General features: G+C 40.4%; 1 protein-coding gene across 6 annotated transcripts in view; it reads right to left on the reverse strand.

The window, feature by feature from the left end:
• Positions 1-14982, reverse strand: part of SEC22A (SEC22 homolog A, vesicle trafficking protein) — a 78986-nt gene extending 64004 nt beyond the window's left edge. For 3 of the 6 annotated variants that reach the window (XR_010338546.1, XR_010338545.1, XM_012476191.3), the window contains exons 1-2: positions 12042-12081; positions 10056-10256 (exon numbers count right to left, since the gene is read on the reverse strand). Coding sequence is in view for 4 of the 6 variants with exons in the window: in XM_012476191.3 (XP_012331614.1) it covers positions 10056-10256; positions 12042-12079 (239 nt within the window). In the remaining 2 variants the exon portion in view is untranslated. Of the gene's footprint in view, positions 1-10055; positions 10257-11988; positions 12086-14944 lie in introns of those variants that run through there. The other 3 variants (XM_012476192.3, XM_012476193.3, XM_012476194.3) reach the window with 3 other exon arrangements.
• Positions 14983-15671: the final 689 nt, after the last annotated feature.

Genomic DNA, 15671 nt, shown 5'->3' on the forward strand with positions numbered 1-15671 from the left:
CACAACATATCTACAACCACCTGATCTTTGACAAACCTGATAAAAACAAGCAATGGGGAAAGGATTCCCTGTTCAATAAGTGGTGTTGGGAAAACTGGCTAACCATAGGCAGAAAGCAGAAACTCAACCCCTTCCTGACACCTTACACTAAAATTGACTCCAGATGGATTAAAGGCTTAAACATAAGGCCTAACACCATAAAAACACTAGAAGGAAACCTAGGCAAAACCATTCAGGACATAGGCGTAGGCAAGGACTTTATGACCAAAACACCAAAAGCATTGGCAACAAAAGCCAAAATAGACAAATGGGACCTAATCAAACTCCACAGCTTCTGCACGGCAAAAGAAACAGTCAATAGAGTGAATCGGCAACCAACAGAATGGGAAAAAATTTTTGCAGCCTACCCATCTGACAAAGGGCTGATATCCAGAATTTACAACGAGCTAAAAAAGATTTACAAGAAAAAAACAAACAAGCCCATTCAAAAATGGGCGAAGGATATGAACAGATACTTTACAAAAGAAGACATACAAGAGGCCAACAAGCATATGAAAAAATGCTCATCATCACTGGTCATTAGAGAAATGCAAATCAAAACTACATTGAGATACCATCTCACGCCAGTTAGAATGGCGATCATTAAAAAATCTGGAGAAAATAGATGCTGGAGAGGATGTGGAGAAATAGGAACACTTTTACACTGTTGGTGGGAGTGTAAATTAGTTCAACCACTGTGGAAAACAGTGTGGCGATTCCTCAAGGACCTAGAAATAGAAATTCCATTTGACCCAGCAATCCCATTACTGGGCATATATCCAAAGGATTATAAATCGTTCTACTATAAGGACACATGCACACGAATGTTCATTGCAGCACAGTTTACAATAGCAAAGACCTGGAACCAACCCAAATGCCCATCGATGATAGACTGGACAGGAAAAATGTGGCACATATACACCATGGAATATTATGCAGCCATTAAAAAGGAGGAGTTCGCGTCCTTTGTAGGGACATGGATGAACCTGGAAACCATCATTCTCAGCAAACTGACACAAGAACACAAAACCAAACACCACATGCTCTCACTCATAGGAGGGTGTTGAACAAGGAGAACACATGGACACAGGGAGGGGAGCACTATACACGGGGGTCTGTTGTGGGGGAGTGGGGGGGACAGCGTGGGGGGGAGTTGGGGAGGGATAGCATGGGGAGAAATGCCAGATATGGGTGAGGGGGAGGGAGGCAGCAAATCACACTGCCACGAATGCACCTATGCAACAACTTTGCATGTTTTTCACATGTACCCCAAAACCTAAAATGCAATAAAAAAATATATATATATATATTCTCTATAAAAAAAAAAAAAAAAAAGAAGTCCAAATACCAGACATAGGAGATTTACCCCTTCTAATCCGCTGAAAAGCTAATTCTATAATGTGTCCAAGCCATTCCACAAGTGATTCCTATATTCAACAAAATGAATAAATGGTTTTACATATTAAACTTTTTTCTTGTATCTAATTTCATTTACAAACTGTCAAAGAAATTTTGCATATCACCAATTAAACACCGACATTATTAGGACAATTCTGGCCTGTTGCACCAAACTAAATAATTAGTAATAGCAATGATCATTCTTTCAGCACACAAAACACCAAGCATAGGCCTAGCATTCTACTTTATAGGCTCTGATGGCAAAGATAAAGTCCCAGCCTGCCAGAAGCTTACTATATAATTACTGGGAATGTGCTTATCACAATGATTTACAAACCAAGACATATACATAAAATGTAGCATGCTAAATGATAAGGCACATAGATAGCAAATAATTTAGTATTACCCATAAAATAATTTATGAACTGAAAAATTATTTGGATTACATATAACATGTAATTTTCATGCTATAATTGTACCACTATACATAGAAACTCTGTTTATCCTATGTAGCTACATTTGCCCTGTGAATAGCTTTCCTGAGTGCAGAAAAGCTCTTTAATAGGACACACCATCTCTAATCTGTTAAATTTGCTAAATATAAAAAAATGTTTTGGAATAGAACCTTCTACATTGAATTCTATTCCCTAAAATAGTGTTTAAACTTTAAAATATTAAATAGGGTCAGGTCCAGTGGCTCACACCTGTAATCCCAACGTTTTGGGAGGCTGAGGCAGAAGGACTGCTTGAGCCCAGGAGTTCGAGACCAGCCTAGACAACAAAGTAAGATGCCATCTCTGCAAAATTTTTTAATTAGCCAGGTATAGTGATGCACACCCATAGTCACAGCTACTCGGGAGGCTGAGGAAGGAGGATTGTGTGAGCCCGGAAGTTCAAGGGTGCTATAAGCTATGATTGTGCCACTGCATCTCTAGTCTGGGCAACAGAGCAAAAACCCATCTCTAAAAATATTAAATAGAAAGGCTCAACATTAATGAAGTGAACATATCTTACAAACTTTATGTCTCATAGAAATATGCCTCATAGAAAACAAGATGAAAACAAAAGACTTTGCCATTAGTGGGACATTAGGAGATATGAATGAGGGCTCAGTAACACTAAGTGTCCACCATATGCAGCATTTTCCCAGGAACTTCCTATTTTCTCACTTATTCCTTTATGTGGCCAACTTTCAATCACCTTCCAATGGTGAAGAGCCAAATCATGAATAAATCATCCTATGAATAAAAGACCCATTTTAGCCACACATTTTAACATCATTAAAAAAGAAAATATTTATTAATATGCATCCCAGATGATAACTTAGAACAGTAACCTAATAGAGAATCTGAGATCATTTTAAGGAGCCAATGGTAATTATACCATCAGAGACTTGGATAAAACAGAGTAAGCAGAGTTTCCCTTTGACATCTTTATTTCCTTTTCTTCAGAGTTAATCTCCCAATTCACCCTTTCTCATTTCCCTACCACAGCCCAAAGATCCTGACTTTTTTAGATAACTGATCAGATAATCCCTAACTTACCTGTTGGGTATATTCCCAAAGTTTACTGCACCTAGATCTCATTTTCCCACCGAAACTGTAATGTAACAGTAATCAGGTTCCCAGGCTAGTTCACAAGAGCCTACTTAACGTATATGGTGTGAGAAGCTGTACATTTTGCCATAATAAGCAGGAGAAAAGTAATGTGATGCTAGTAATGAGACAAAACAGGAAAACTGGACATCCAGGTTATCCTCTTCCCCTACCTGGTTTGGTAGCTATAGGTTGGTTGCATTTCCCAGCCACACCCTCTCCCTGTCAAACACCTAGTCTCAAATGAGACAATGCTACACCATCATTTTTAGGATTCACATATACTCTCTTCCTCATTATCAACCAAAAAAAGAGAGGAGTGGTATTTCCCTTCATCCTCTTCCCTGGTTCATTTCTCTCTCCATAAAAAGTGAAAAGAATTAGGAGAATTAGGAACACATGCTGCTAAGAAAGGGTTAAGGGTAAAGGGGAGCAGCCATTTTTTACCAGGTAATAATCTGAATCCAAAAAGATTGTGGTTCAGATATGTCATTTACTGTTTTTGTGATGTTGAAGGAGTTGCCTTACATTCCTAAGTCTCATTTACAGTGTTAGCACTATAATGGCTATCTGCCCAGCATCCTTCCCTCTTTCCCTTTGGGGAATTACCCCCAGCTCCATTCTGTATAGCTTTGGTAAAGCTCAAAGGGGTGGGGACATGTGATGCAGTCTTGGCCAAATAAGAGTACCTCATCCCCTCTGACCACAATGATCAGTCCAGAAACAAGCAAAGACAATGTCCTGTTCTTGAGACATGAAGAGGAGTTGCTCAGTTGGACTGAAGTAAGCCTGGAGCTGTCTGTGTAGTGTTTTCAAGTCTGTAGAGAGTATATCTATCTGCAAAAGATAAGAGACTGTAGAAATGAGAAATATTTCTGATAACATCTGTGAAGGGAGCTCCACCAGTACCATTCAAAATACCCATTTTTCCTTAAGCTAATGTGAGTTGTGTGTCTGCCCCTGGCAATGGAAAAGAGCTCTATTTAATAGCCCTTCACAGAGCTGTTAGGAAGTTTAATAATGTCAGTAAAGTACCTGGCAACTGCAAGTACTCCATAACTGGGTTACAGTTTAAATCTAGTAATCAGAAAATAACGTGAAAGAGTGAAAGGGAAACTAAATCCAAAATGCGGGTAGGCCTAAAATAGTATTCCTGGCTGGAGGTAGCAGTTTGGGGAGAACCCTCTGGCAAGGCAAGAATGTTAAGAGGCTCACAGCCATTATCAGACTTCAAATGATTCACAATGAAAGAAATGAAAAATGTTACTTCTTGCACTAAAATTCACAGTAGGGTATGACTGGCTTCCCAAAGGGTATTTGTCTTTCCAGTGTCTTAATGTTTAAATAAAGAGATCTGAACATGTGCAACTATGATTTTTAAAACTCTAAAGCCAATTTCAAAGTTTTAAAGATCTCATATGGTTCAAACTTACTTTAGTCATTATTTTTTCTTAAGTGGTAACATAAGTTTATCATTAAAAATTCATTACACTCTGAGGAAAGTACCCTTCAACTTACAAAATGGACGAATTCCTTAAAATTTTATATAGAGAGAATTGGGATATCACTATGGAATGTGAGAAGAGATCACAAAACTGAATACCCCACACTACACTCCATCTTGCCCAATCAACAACATTTCTCCAAAGCTGAAACCTTTTGGAAAAAAATGAAGACTTACCTCTTTGGCACCCTGAATGCTGTCATACTGCCAAAACAACCTCCCTCATTTAGCAGCTACTATGACATGTGCAAGGAACTGTGCTAGCACAAGCCATGCTCCACAGAATATGCTCCATTGGCTAAACGGAAGTATCCAGCCACTACACACATTTGAAATTTATCATTTTCCCAGTACACAGGGGGAGAAAACTAAAGGAATTTTCTCAATTTAATTTTGAAATTTTATTTACTTATTTATTTTGAGGCAGAGTTTCACTCTGAAGCCCAGGCTGGAGTGCAGTGGCATGATCTCAGCTCACTGCAGTCTCCACTTCCCGGGTTCAAGTGATTCTCTTGCCTCACCCTCCCAAGTAACTGGGATTACATGTGACTGCCACCACACCTGGCTTTTTTTTTTTTTGTATCTTTAGTAGAGACAGGGTTTTGCCATGTTGGCCAGGCCAGTCTCGAACTCCTAAATCTGCCTGTCTCAGCCTCCCAAAGTGCTGGGATTACAGGCATGAGCCACTGCACCCAGCCTAATTATCTCAATTTTAAATGTTACTACCCCCGCCCCGCCTTTTTTTTTTTTTTTTTTTTTTTTCAAACTCTGGTCTTCCCCTGCCTATTCAACTAGAATTTAATGTGAGACACCAACTGATTTGGCACGTAACTATACACTTTTGTGACTTTGAGATTCTGTGAAGAGTACCTCAATTTCTATACAAATTTGAAAACCACAATGCTAAGAGTTGAGGAATAAAAATTGATCTGCCATGGCAGATCCATTTCCTCAATCAGTTACAACCCTGTTACAGAGAGAGGAGAAATAAAAAAATTAAATTAAAAATAAGAAATTTTAATAAATGATGAAAAAGGTAGTCAAGCAAGTTCTACAGGTGATCTGTGAAAGGAGTGAGATCATTAGAGAAGTGAAATAGTAATGAGAAAGGAGGTGATTCAAAAGTAGTAGGATTTGAAGAAAAGAAGTATTCAATATGGCTAGGAGAAAAGGGGGTAGCATTGTGGCAATTTCAGGCTGTGCTATGATGTTGCTACTGCAGATCTGTGAGTTTTATCTAGCAAATTCACAGTGGTTAAAAAGAAAGTTGTGATATGAGAATTATAAGTCAGGTAACACACACAAATTCTCAATTTAATGCATTTCAGTCTAAGCTCAATGTCATATAAGGTAAAACCCTCAAAAAACAGAAACTAAGCCATAAGATCTCTTACCAATGATAGAAAATATGTGAAATCCAAGTCCTTATAAGGAACTAGAACTAGAAATCCCATTTCCTGGGGCTGGGCACAGTGGCTCACGCCTGTAATCCCAGCACTTTGGGAGGCCAAGGTGGGCGGCTCATGAAGTCAGGAGATCAAGACGAGACTAGTCAACATGGTGAAACCCCATCTCTACTAAAAATACAAAAAAATTAGCTAGGCATGGCAGTGCAGACCTACAGTCCCAGCCAATCAAAAGGCTGAGGCAGGAGAATTGCTTGAACCCAGGGGGCGGAGGTTGCAGTGAGCGAGATCGCACCACTGCACTGCAGCCTGGTGACAGAGCAAGACTCTGTCTCAAAAAAAAAAAAATAAGAAAAAAAATTCTATTCTCCAATCCTTATTGAAAACTTGGTACCAAAAAACATGCATAAATGTTTTTCTATGCATGGCTCTTAAGGTCAGGTAATCTTTTCCTTTCAACTTATCTGAATTGTATTCTTAAACCAGACAAAATTAGACTTCTGCTGATTTATCCCACTCCTAAACTCTTATAATTATGGTTTGCTGGAAGAATGTTATCCAAATGGTGTCCTCCCTATGTATTTCAGGTCTCAATAACAGGAAAAAAAATGTTTTTATTCAGCGGACACTAAATCCTATGGATTATCCCCCTTTGCTTTGGCCACAAGGAAACTCAAAGGTAGTATTTGCAACCTTTTTCTAACAAATGAATGAACTATCTAGTTTGCATTTCCAGAAGGAAATGTTACCTCAGTTTATTATTCTCTTATATCTATTTTTCTTCTTCTGACTCCCTTACTTGGCCCCCTGAATTTTTTTTTTTCCTAAATTGCCCCAAATCTTTTGTGTGAAATAAGCTGGAGTACAACTAAATAGAAAATCTAGAATTTTCAGTTAAATACAATAAAGAGATGTTAAAATTTTACATTTTACTTTAAAGAAAAATCAAAAAATTTTTTTAATTTAAAAACAGAAAATAAGTCAAAAAAAATTTGCAAAAAAGTTTTTTAAAAAAGTCCAGCACACCTAGAATTAATATACATTCAAGCAAATCTCCTGTAACTCTGATTATTTGTTTATACCACTATATATTCACAAATAAAACTCAGAATAATGATCCAAGGCACTAACAGAGCCTACTAAACAAAATACTAAAATGTTTCAAGTTTTTCCTCTTAAAAAAAAAAAAGAAATTAAGACATCATTTTACATACATTTTAATCATTATGATCACAATAGTTTCCAGTTAAACCCTCAGAAACTTCAATTAAATATAACATCTCACTATCGTGATGCAAGTAACTGTAGACATTCTCTAAGGTTCTATTCTGGGCCTCTCTATACACCCAGTAGACATTTCTCCCTTCTCAATATCAACCACATCTACGTGAATGATTCCAAAATCTCTATCCCATCTCCATTGAACTACCTTGTCAAAAACCTCAATTTATTTATTGTATTTATACATATATTTTTGAGACAGGGTCTTGCTCTGTCACCCTGGAATATAGGGGTGAGATCATAGCTCATTGCAGCTCAACCTCCTAGGCTCAAGCAATTCTCCCACCTATGTCCCAGAGTAGTTGGGACTACGTTATGTCTGGCTAATTTTTTAATTTTTTTGTAGAGACAAGGTCTCACCATGTTGCCCAGGCTGATCTCAAACTCCTGGGCTCAAGTGATCTGCCTGTCTCAGTCTCTCAAAGTGCTGAGATTACAGGTGTAAGCCACCCCGCTTGGCCTAAAACCTCAATTTAAATAATTAAAGTGGGCCAGGTGTCATGGTTATGTCTGTAATCCTAGCACTTTGGGAGGCCAAAGCAGGAGGATCACCTGAGCCCAGGAGTTTCAGGTCAACTTGGGCAAAACAGTGAGACCTCATCTCTACTAAAAATGAAAAAGTTGGCCAGAAGTGATGGTATGCACCTGTAGTCCCAGCTACTCGGCAGGCTGAAGTGGGAGGATAGCTTGAGCCCAAGAGGTCAAGGCTGCAGTGAACTCTCATCACGCCACTGTATTCCAGCCTAGGTGATAGAGCAAGCCCCTGTGTCTTAAAAAATGATCAAAATGGAGCTTCATCTTTCTCTTCTGCTTCACACCTCGTAAACAGTCTGTTCCAAAGATCTCATTTCTGACAATGACACCATCATTCTGTCCAATTCCAAGGCTTCAGTCATCTCTGATCCTTCCTTATTTTCATCTCTGGTATTCCATCCTATCAAGCCTGATCACTTATTTTGAACTGATCCAACTTCAAAGTGATAGCCAATCAAACTATTTCTCTTCATTATCATTCTAGTTCTTTTGGCACTGTAGTCTTCATTTGCATGTTTATTTTCTTACTTCAGGCCCTAATAATAAGTTGGCTTCTCTGCCTTATCTCTCTCCTCTTGGACTGTCCATCTCACCCTAAATTCCACTGTCTCAGGATAGTTTTTGATCAAGTCACTTCTCTTGAACCTGCAGCAGAACTTCCTATAATGTATTATATCAAAGTGACATTCTTCAACCTGAACTTTCCGGGCAATCCAGGATCTGGTCCCACACTGATTATCACACATGTCTCACAACTATCCCAAAATCACCATCCACTGAACCAAGATAAGCATGTTAATACACCTGCCATGCTAAATCACTTTCTTTATTCTGCCTCTCCTCTGTACACCTGGAATGCCCTCCTCCCTGCCTTAGCCAACTCTTATTAATTCTTCAGGACATGGCTCATGTCTCATCTCAACAACGAAGCCCTCTGCTTATTATATCCTATATGGACTGTGCTTTTGATTTCCTTCTGTATGCATAATCAGTATCAAACTGCTCAGAAATTAATTGTTCTCTAATTGTTTCAGGTCTAAGCTTCCCAGGGTGGTCTCATCCATTCCCATGGTTTTAATCACAGACTGTAAGCTGACTTCCAAATCTCAATTTCTATACTTGTCCTCTTCACTAAGATTCAGACTCATATATCCAACTGCTTCCCTAGCAGTGCCCCTGGATATCTAATAGGCAGCTCAGATTTAACATGTCCAAACAGAATTCTTACTTTTTACCAATGAGACACACTTATCCTCTCCTGTCTTGCCCATTTCAGCTCCAATGTTCATCCAGTTCCTCAGGTCAAAAAATTACAGGTGATTATTATTCTTTTTCCTCCACATCCCATTTCAATCCAGTAGGAAGATTTGCTGGTATTAATTCCAAAATACACCCCAATGTAACTATTTCTTTTCATTACCACCCTAGCTCGTTACACTCATCATCTCCACCTGATCTCTCTGCTTCCACTCTTTCTCCTTTAGTGTATCCTTCACAGAGCAGCCAGAATGATCTACTCTATGCCAAAATGAAATCATGTAACTCTACAGCTTAAAACTCTCCAATGGCTTCCTACTACATTAGACTAAACAGACTAATAGACTCCAAACTCACTATGGCCTAGAAGGCCCTGCATAACCCGCCCCATTCCTACCTTTCTGACCTCACTTTCTACAATTGTCCATAACGCTTCGGGATCACTGGTTTCCTTTCTGTCTCTTGATATGTAACAAAGGGCTTCCCCACTGGCTGATACCTCTGCCTTGCTCTTCATCCACAGCATCCTTCATCTAACTACCTCCTCTCTCATCTTTTAGGTCTCTGATCAAATGTCACCCTCTCAGAGAGGCCCTTGACCACCATAAATAGTCACTCTCTATCCCACTGCCCAGTATTACTTGATTCATATATGATACAGTGATAAGTCCTATCCCCTCCCACTAGATGCTGCTTCAGCTCTCTAATGGCAGATATCAGGTAAAAATTTTCTATTTCCAATTATAGTTTGCCTACTACAATCCTAGGTATGTAAGAATGCAAATAAATATTTAGGGATCAACTTATAAATATCTGTGATGTGCACAACTATAAAATTTCCTAGAGCCACATATAAATACAAAGAAACTGCAAAAAGGCTGCTGCTAACATAATGACTATTATTTAGTGTAAGTTTAGAACGATATGATTCTTGACTTGAACAGGTTTTCCTAATCACTCCTTTCTACTGCAACCATTTAAACTTCATTAAAATGGCAACCACTGGGCAACTGAGTCAAATGAAGCAAACTGAAGTCTTACTTAATGTTATAACGTCCAGTTTTCAGCGTACATCTATCAGGAAGTTGAGCAAGTTTCCTCGAGAGCATTTTAAAATACTTTCTGCACTCCTGCATTCCTGTGCTTTGTTCATAATCAGTAGAAGCAGAAAGTGGCAGTCCATCTCTGACACGAATGACTGAGGCAGATAAAATCATAGACATTTCAACCAACAGAGAAGACCTAAAACAAAATGAACAATTTGGGTTAGATAAAGATTAAAGCCAAACTTGATAAGCATATGTAAAAATGTTCAACTCACTAGTAATATAAGAATACTAATTAAAACGGCCAGGTGCAGTGGCTGATGTCTGTAATCCCAGCACTTTGGGAGGCTGAGGCGGGCAGATCACAAGATCAGAAGTTTGAGACCAGCCTAGCCAACATGGTGAGACCCCTGTCTCTATCAAAAATACAAAAATTAGCCAGGCATGGTGGCGCACGCCTGTAATTCCAGCTACTCGGAGGCTGAGGCAGAAGAATTGCTTGAACCCAGGAGGCAGAGGTTGCAGTGAGCTGAGATCATGCCACGGCACTCCAGCCTGGGCAAGAGTGAGACTCCCGTCTCAGGGCTGGGAAGGGGGGGTACTCCAACCTGGGTGACAAGAGAGATCCTGTCTCAAAAAACAAATAAGTAAAATAAAAGTAGACTGCATTCTTTTATGTCTGGCCTCTCTAGGATCCTAATAGAAATATTAGGAATAGTCTTTATTAATAGGTTGCAAATTTCATGTAGTCTTCAAAGTTATTCTTTAATGACAGATCGATAAATATATGATCCATATTTTCTAGAATACATACTGAAAAAAGAACACAATTTTAAGTTCCATTTGTTTAACAAGCATTTACTGAATATCTACTGTGTGCCATGAATCATACCAATACTAGGAATGAAGAGTTCCCTACCATCAAGAAACATCACCCCCTAAATTAGAGAAATTCAGATGAAAAGAGGAAACAACACAGGTGTGTTGCCCACTGCTTAATTCACTTCATTAACTGGAAAACTTCATTAGTTGGACAAACTTACATTTCAAATATTTCTTTTTGTTTTTTTGAGACAGGGTCTGACTCTCGCCCAGGCTAGAGTGCAATGGCTCGATCTCCACTCACTGCAACCTCTGCCTCCAGGTTCAAGTGATTCTCCTGCCTCATCCTCTCCGGATTACAGGTGCCCACCCCTACACCTGGCTAATTTTTGTATTTTTAGTAGAGACGGGGTTCAGCTGTGTTGGCCAGGTTGGTCTCAAACTTCTGACCTCAAGTGACCTGCCCACCTCGGCCTCCCAAAGTGCTGGTATTAGAGACGTGAGCCACTGCTCCTGGCCTCAAATATTCCTAATACATACTTTAGCTTTTAACTAAAAGCAGAACACAGCAGTTATATTCCCTGTCAAAATTCTTATAAGGTTGTCAGAGGATTGTTTCTACTGATCCATAGTTAGGATTTTTCTTAGGGAAAAAATTAAACCTCTTCCTATCAGAGTAATTTGATTCAGCATCCAAACCAGTTGAATTTAAGCCTGACAAACTGGCATGAATGTCCAGTGATCAATGTCAGCCTTAACCAATTTGTAGACAGACTCCAATTACCTTATGCTAAGCTGTCTCTCCATCAATTCAATGAACTACTTTTTTTCTTTTTACTATGGATTCATAATGTAGTTTGTTGTTGTTTTTAAACTAATCTTATCTGAACTGTGATAGCAGAAAAGAGAATCTGTCCATATCAAGCCCAAGCTAGGTTAAAGTATCTTTAAGGTCTAAGAAGGGTTGTGGTTGGCAAAATTCCAAGGAAGAACCAGTGGAACTGTGGAAAGCAAGAGGTTACAACAATTGCATGGGAAGATTTAGGAGTTTTTAGCTTAACAGGGCCATAGATAAATGTTTATAGCACTGGTCCATTTTTCCTCACCTTTAATACAGAGAAAATATTATACCTGCTTTAGACAGCAGCAGTTAACTCACAGGGAATCTGAATAGTGGCTATTGTTTCCTCTCCCCATCAGCAACTGTTGAAGGAAAAAGCACAAGTTAGAATCCAGGTAAATCTGGGTAAACCTTGATGTAAAGGCTGAGGAAAATAAATTCCCATAATGCCAAACTACTATAGTAGTGTTAGCAAGTTCTTAGACCTAAGATAACAAGACACCTCTCTTCTTCAGGACCTTGTGTGGGTAATGACTACAGGTTCAATGTCTCAGGAAGGTATCTCTCAAAAGGTAATAAACAAAGCCCAACATATAAGTAGATTTTGTATATATGTTCCAGCCAAATGCTTTCACAAATGCCATTTTTAAGATAAAAACATTTTATACTGGGGGTAAAAGCACTCATATTTATTTTAGTTCATAATTTCCCAGTCTTCAGTCACCCAAATGCCACTTTCAGAATTATCTTCACCCACCTGTACTATTTACCTAATATTGGTCTTTGAACTGACTTACTTTTCTTGTCTTCTATTTTTTAGCAATAATATCTGTGAAATCAGTTTTGAGGTGTTAGGTTTTTCTAATTAAATGAACTTGTTTCATTCAAATGTGTGTGAACATTTTGGGAGAATTTTTTAAATGTTCATCTGCTAATCAAATTATCTTGCATATGTGACAGTACCAAAGTTTGAGAAACACTACCAATAAGGTGCATATTATTTTATTAAAAGTGGTAGCTGAGATCTGTGGGAATGTTGGGGGGCAGTGGCAGTTAATCTGGACAGAAAACTATATTAACTGTGATGCACAGGGAGGGTGCGGGGTAGACTGAGTGATAAAGGGGAAGAAATTTCTACCATTTTGCCTGTGCACTTTACCTCACTAGCAGTTTTTGACACTCCTATTATAGGCGCTTGCACTGCACAGTATGTATAAGACCTCAGGCTTCACAACAGATTTTACTCACATCTAGGACAGGGCCCTCAGTACATGCTCAAATGTGTCAATCCCAACATTTGTATAGTGCCACATAGTCCACATTTGGGTAGGTAGAACCTCCATTTTACAGATGAGGAAATGGAGGCTCACTTTCTCAATGTCACACTGCTAGTATATAGCAGAACTGGTACTTCAATCTAAATTTCTAATATCTCTACACCACAATGCTTCATCAGTCTCCAAAAACCAACAAGAGGCAAGAAACCAGTGATATAGAAACTAGCTATTCATTTTGAAATAATAAAACAACAGGTTACATTTTCTTTAAGAGGCAGTACAGTTTGGTAGTTATAAAGAGGACAGAATCTGGAGCCAGGCTGCCTGGGTTCTAATTCTGGCTCAACCATGTACCAGCCATGCAAATTTGGGAAGCTTTGCCATATCTCAATTTCCACTCCTACATATTGTGGCTACTAACAGTATCTATCTCATAGGCTTGTTTTAAAGATAATATTATCTGTCTCATAGGATCATATAAAGCACCCGAAACACTGCCTTGTAATATACTAAAAGCACTATATTATTTGCTATATTACTTGATTACTCTCTATGGACGACGCACTTCATACAAATTAACTCATTTAAGCCTTCCAAAAACCTGTGAGGTAGGTATTATTAGTTCCATTTTACCTTTGAGGAAACTCAAGCCCAAAAAGCTTAAGGAATTTGTTTAATCCCTAAACTAATAAGTGACAAAGTAGGGATTTAATCTCAGGCCCAACTCTAACACTGTGAGACACTATCAACATATGCAAACTTCTTACTCAAAAACATGTAAAGGAAGGTCACAGGCAACCCTGTATAGTGCCTGGGCCTCTTTCATATACCAACATAAGATATACTTCTATTTTAATCAGTTGCACACAAAAAATAAATAAAAAAGCACCAAGCAGATGTGATGTTTTCAACATAGGAAATACCCGAATGTCCCCATTAATTTAGGATACGGTCACAGGTGTCAGTCAAATAACGAACCTTAATATACCAGAAATTGTAGGTACCATTTAAGGCATTGCCTGATTCCTTACAATCTTAGCATGTAACTAAATATCAGTAACATGGAAAGTGATTCAGAGTTTTAAAAGTGGCTGTTCCCCCTGATTGGAGATCCAACATCTCCAGTCTGGTGGCTGACACTTTTGCTCTGGGCTAGGCTTTGCCTTGGTTGAATAGGCATAGGAGGGACTGGTTCTCAAGCTCGCCACCTGTCCCAGGTGGATGATCCAGGAAACTAAGCAGCAGGAGAAAAATTATCTTCAGCTGTATTCACTGGCAGAGATTCAAGCCAGCTGGGGCTTGTCCTGTTCTTTCGGAGACCTCCTCCACTTGCCGAGTCAATTACTCAGGTCTCCCTTCTACCACATCGTTTCCAAAGCGACTCCTGAGATAGGGTCTCAAGAGGTTTCTGTGAGCCAACGTGGGCAAATATCTGGGCTCAATGCTTACTCCATCCCCACAAGACGTAAAGTAAGACACTGGTTCAAGTCCCATTCTGCCTAAAAGGAATAAGAAACGCCACCTCAAGCTCTCGCGGGCCACTTACACAGGTAGTTCACCGTGTTTCCGACATCTGGGCCCCAGGGAATCCCCATCACTACGCTGACAGCCAAGGGCGACCGTCCCTCGCCCTCAGACATTCCTCCCCTGGCTGCCCAATACCTAAGGCAGCACAGACAAGGCGCAACTGCCGCCCGAGTGGCCCAACAGACCCCTCAAGTCGAAGGGGACGGGGTCCCCGCTTGCCCGCCCCTCCAGCGCTCCGCGGCCCCAGCTCCCACCCCAAAGGCACAAACTTGGCTCCTGCCCGTCGGGTAGGTGTTCAGTCCCGAAGGCGAAGGCTGAGGCTGTGGCGGGACACAGGGAGAGGAAGGGGAGCGGCCGGCAGCGGTTCGAACGACCCCCAAGAAGGGAAGAAGAGGGCTAGGAGGGGCAGGGGAGTACCTGTCGAGCTGGGAACCGCCGCTCCGAGTGACGCGCCCCGCAATGCATTGTGGGGTCTGGGAGGAGCCTTTCGGCGAGGCTGCGGTGCGTCCAACGTGGCTCACACCCGCGGAATCAAACCACGCCCCCGTCCCCTCGGCTCGCCCAGGCCAATCGGGTTCTGCAGGAAGGGGACAACAACCCGCCCACTCCCGGGGCCCGCCTTAGTCCCACCCCATGCAGGAGAGATTGGCAGCCTCTCTCGCACCTGCGCCAGAAAAGTACAGCGTCCTCTGATGACAGAACTGCCCTGACTTCAGAAATAGGGCCAGTCTCCCCCGCTCGCCGCCCTGTATCTGCAGGCATTTTGTCTCTCACACGCTGCCCTACAGCAAACACTATCAAAGGGACAGGGAGAAAAGCCCCCTCTGGGTGAGCAAGGAGAGGAGCTAGCCCCGTCTATTCCCACACACATGAAGGAAACGAACCATAGCAGAGAAGTGCCAGATGCTGACCCTGCGACCCCTTCTGGCCTTTGCATCTGTCGTACATTATTAAATAGGCATTTACTGACTGTTTACCATGTGCCAAGCACCGTGTTAAGCACGGGGTTACAGGAGTGGACATAACACTTGATGGAATTTAAGATGTAATAGGAGCAAGAGACATTAAAGCACAAATAGTTACAGAATTATAAATTGTGATCAGTACTGGGAGGGAAAATTAGTAATGATGAATTAATTTTGGA

Source organism: Aotus nancymaae, unplaced genomic scaffold (assembly GCF_030222135.1).
Source record: "Aotus nancymaae isolate 86718 unplaced genomic scaffold, 86718_ANA_hifiasm-v0.15.2.pri h1tg000062l, whole genome shotgun sequence".
Taxonomy (NCBI): domain Eukaryota; kingdom Metazoa; phylum Chordata; class Mammalia; order Primates; family Aotidae; genus Aotus; species Aotus nancymaae.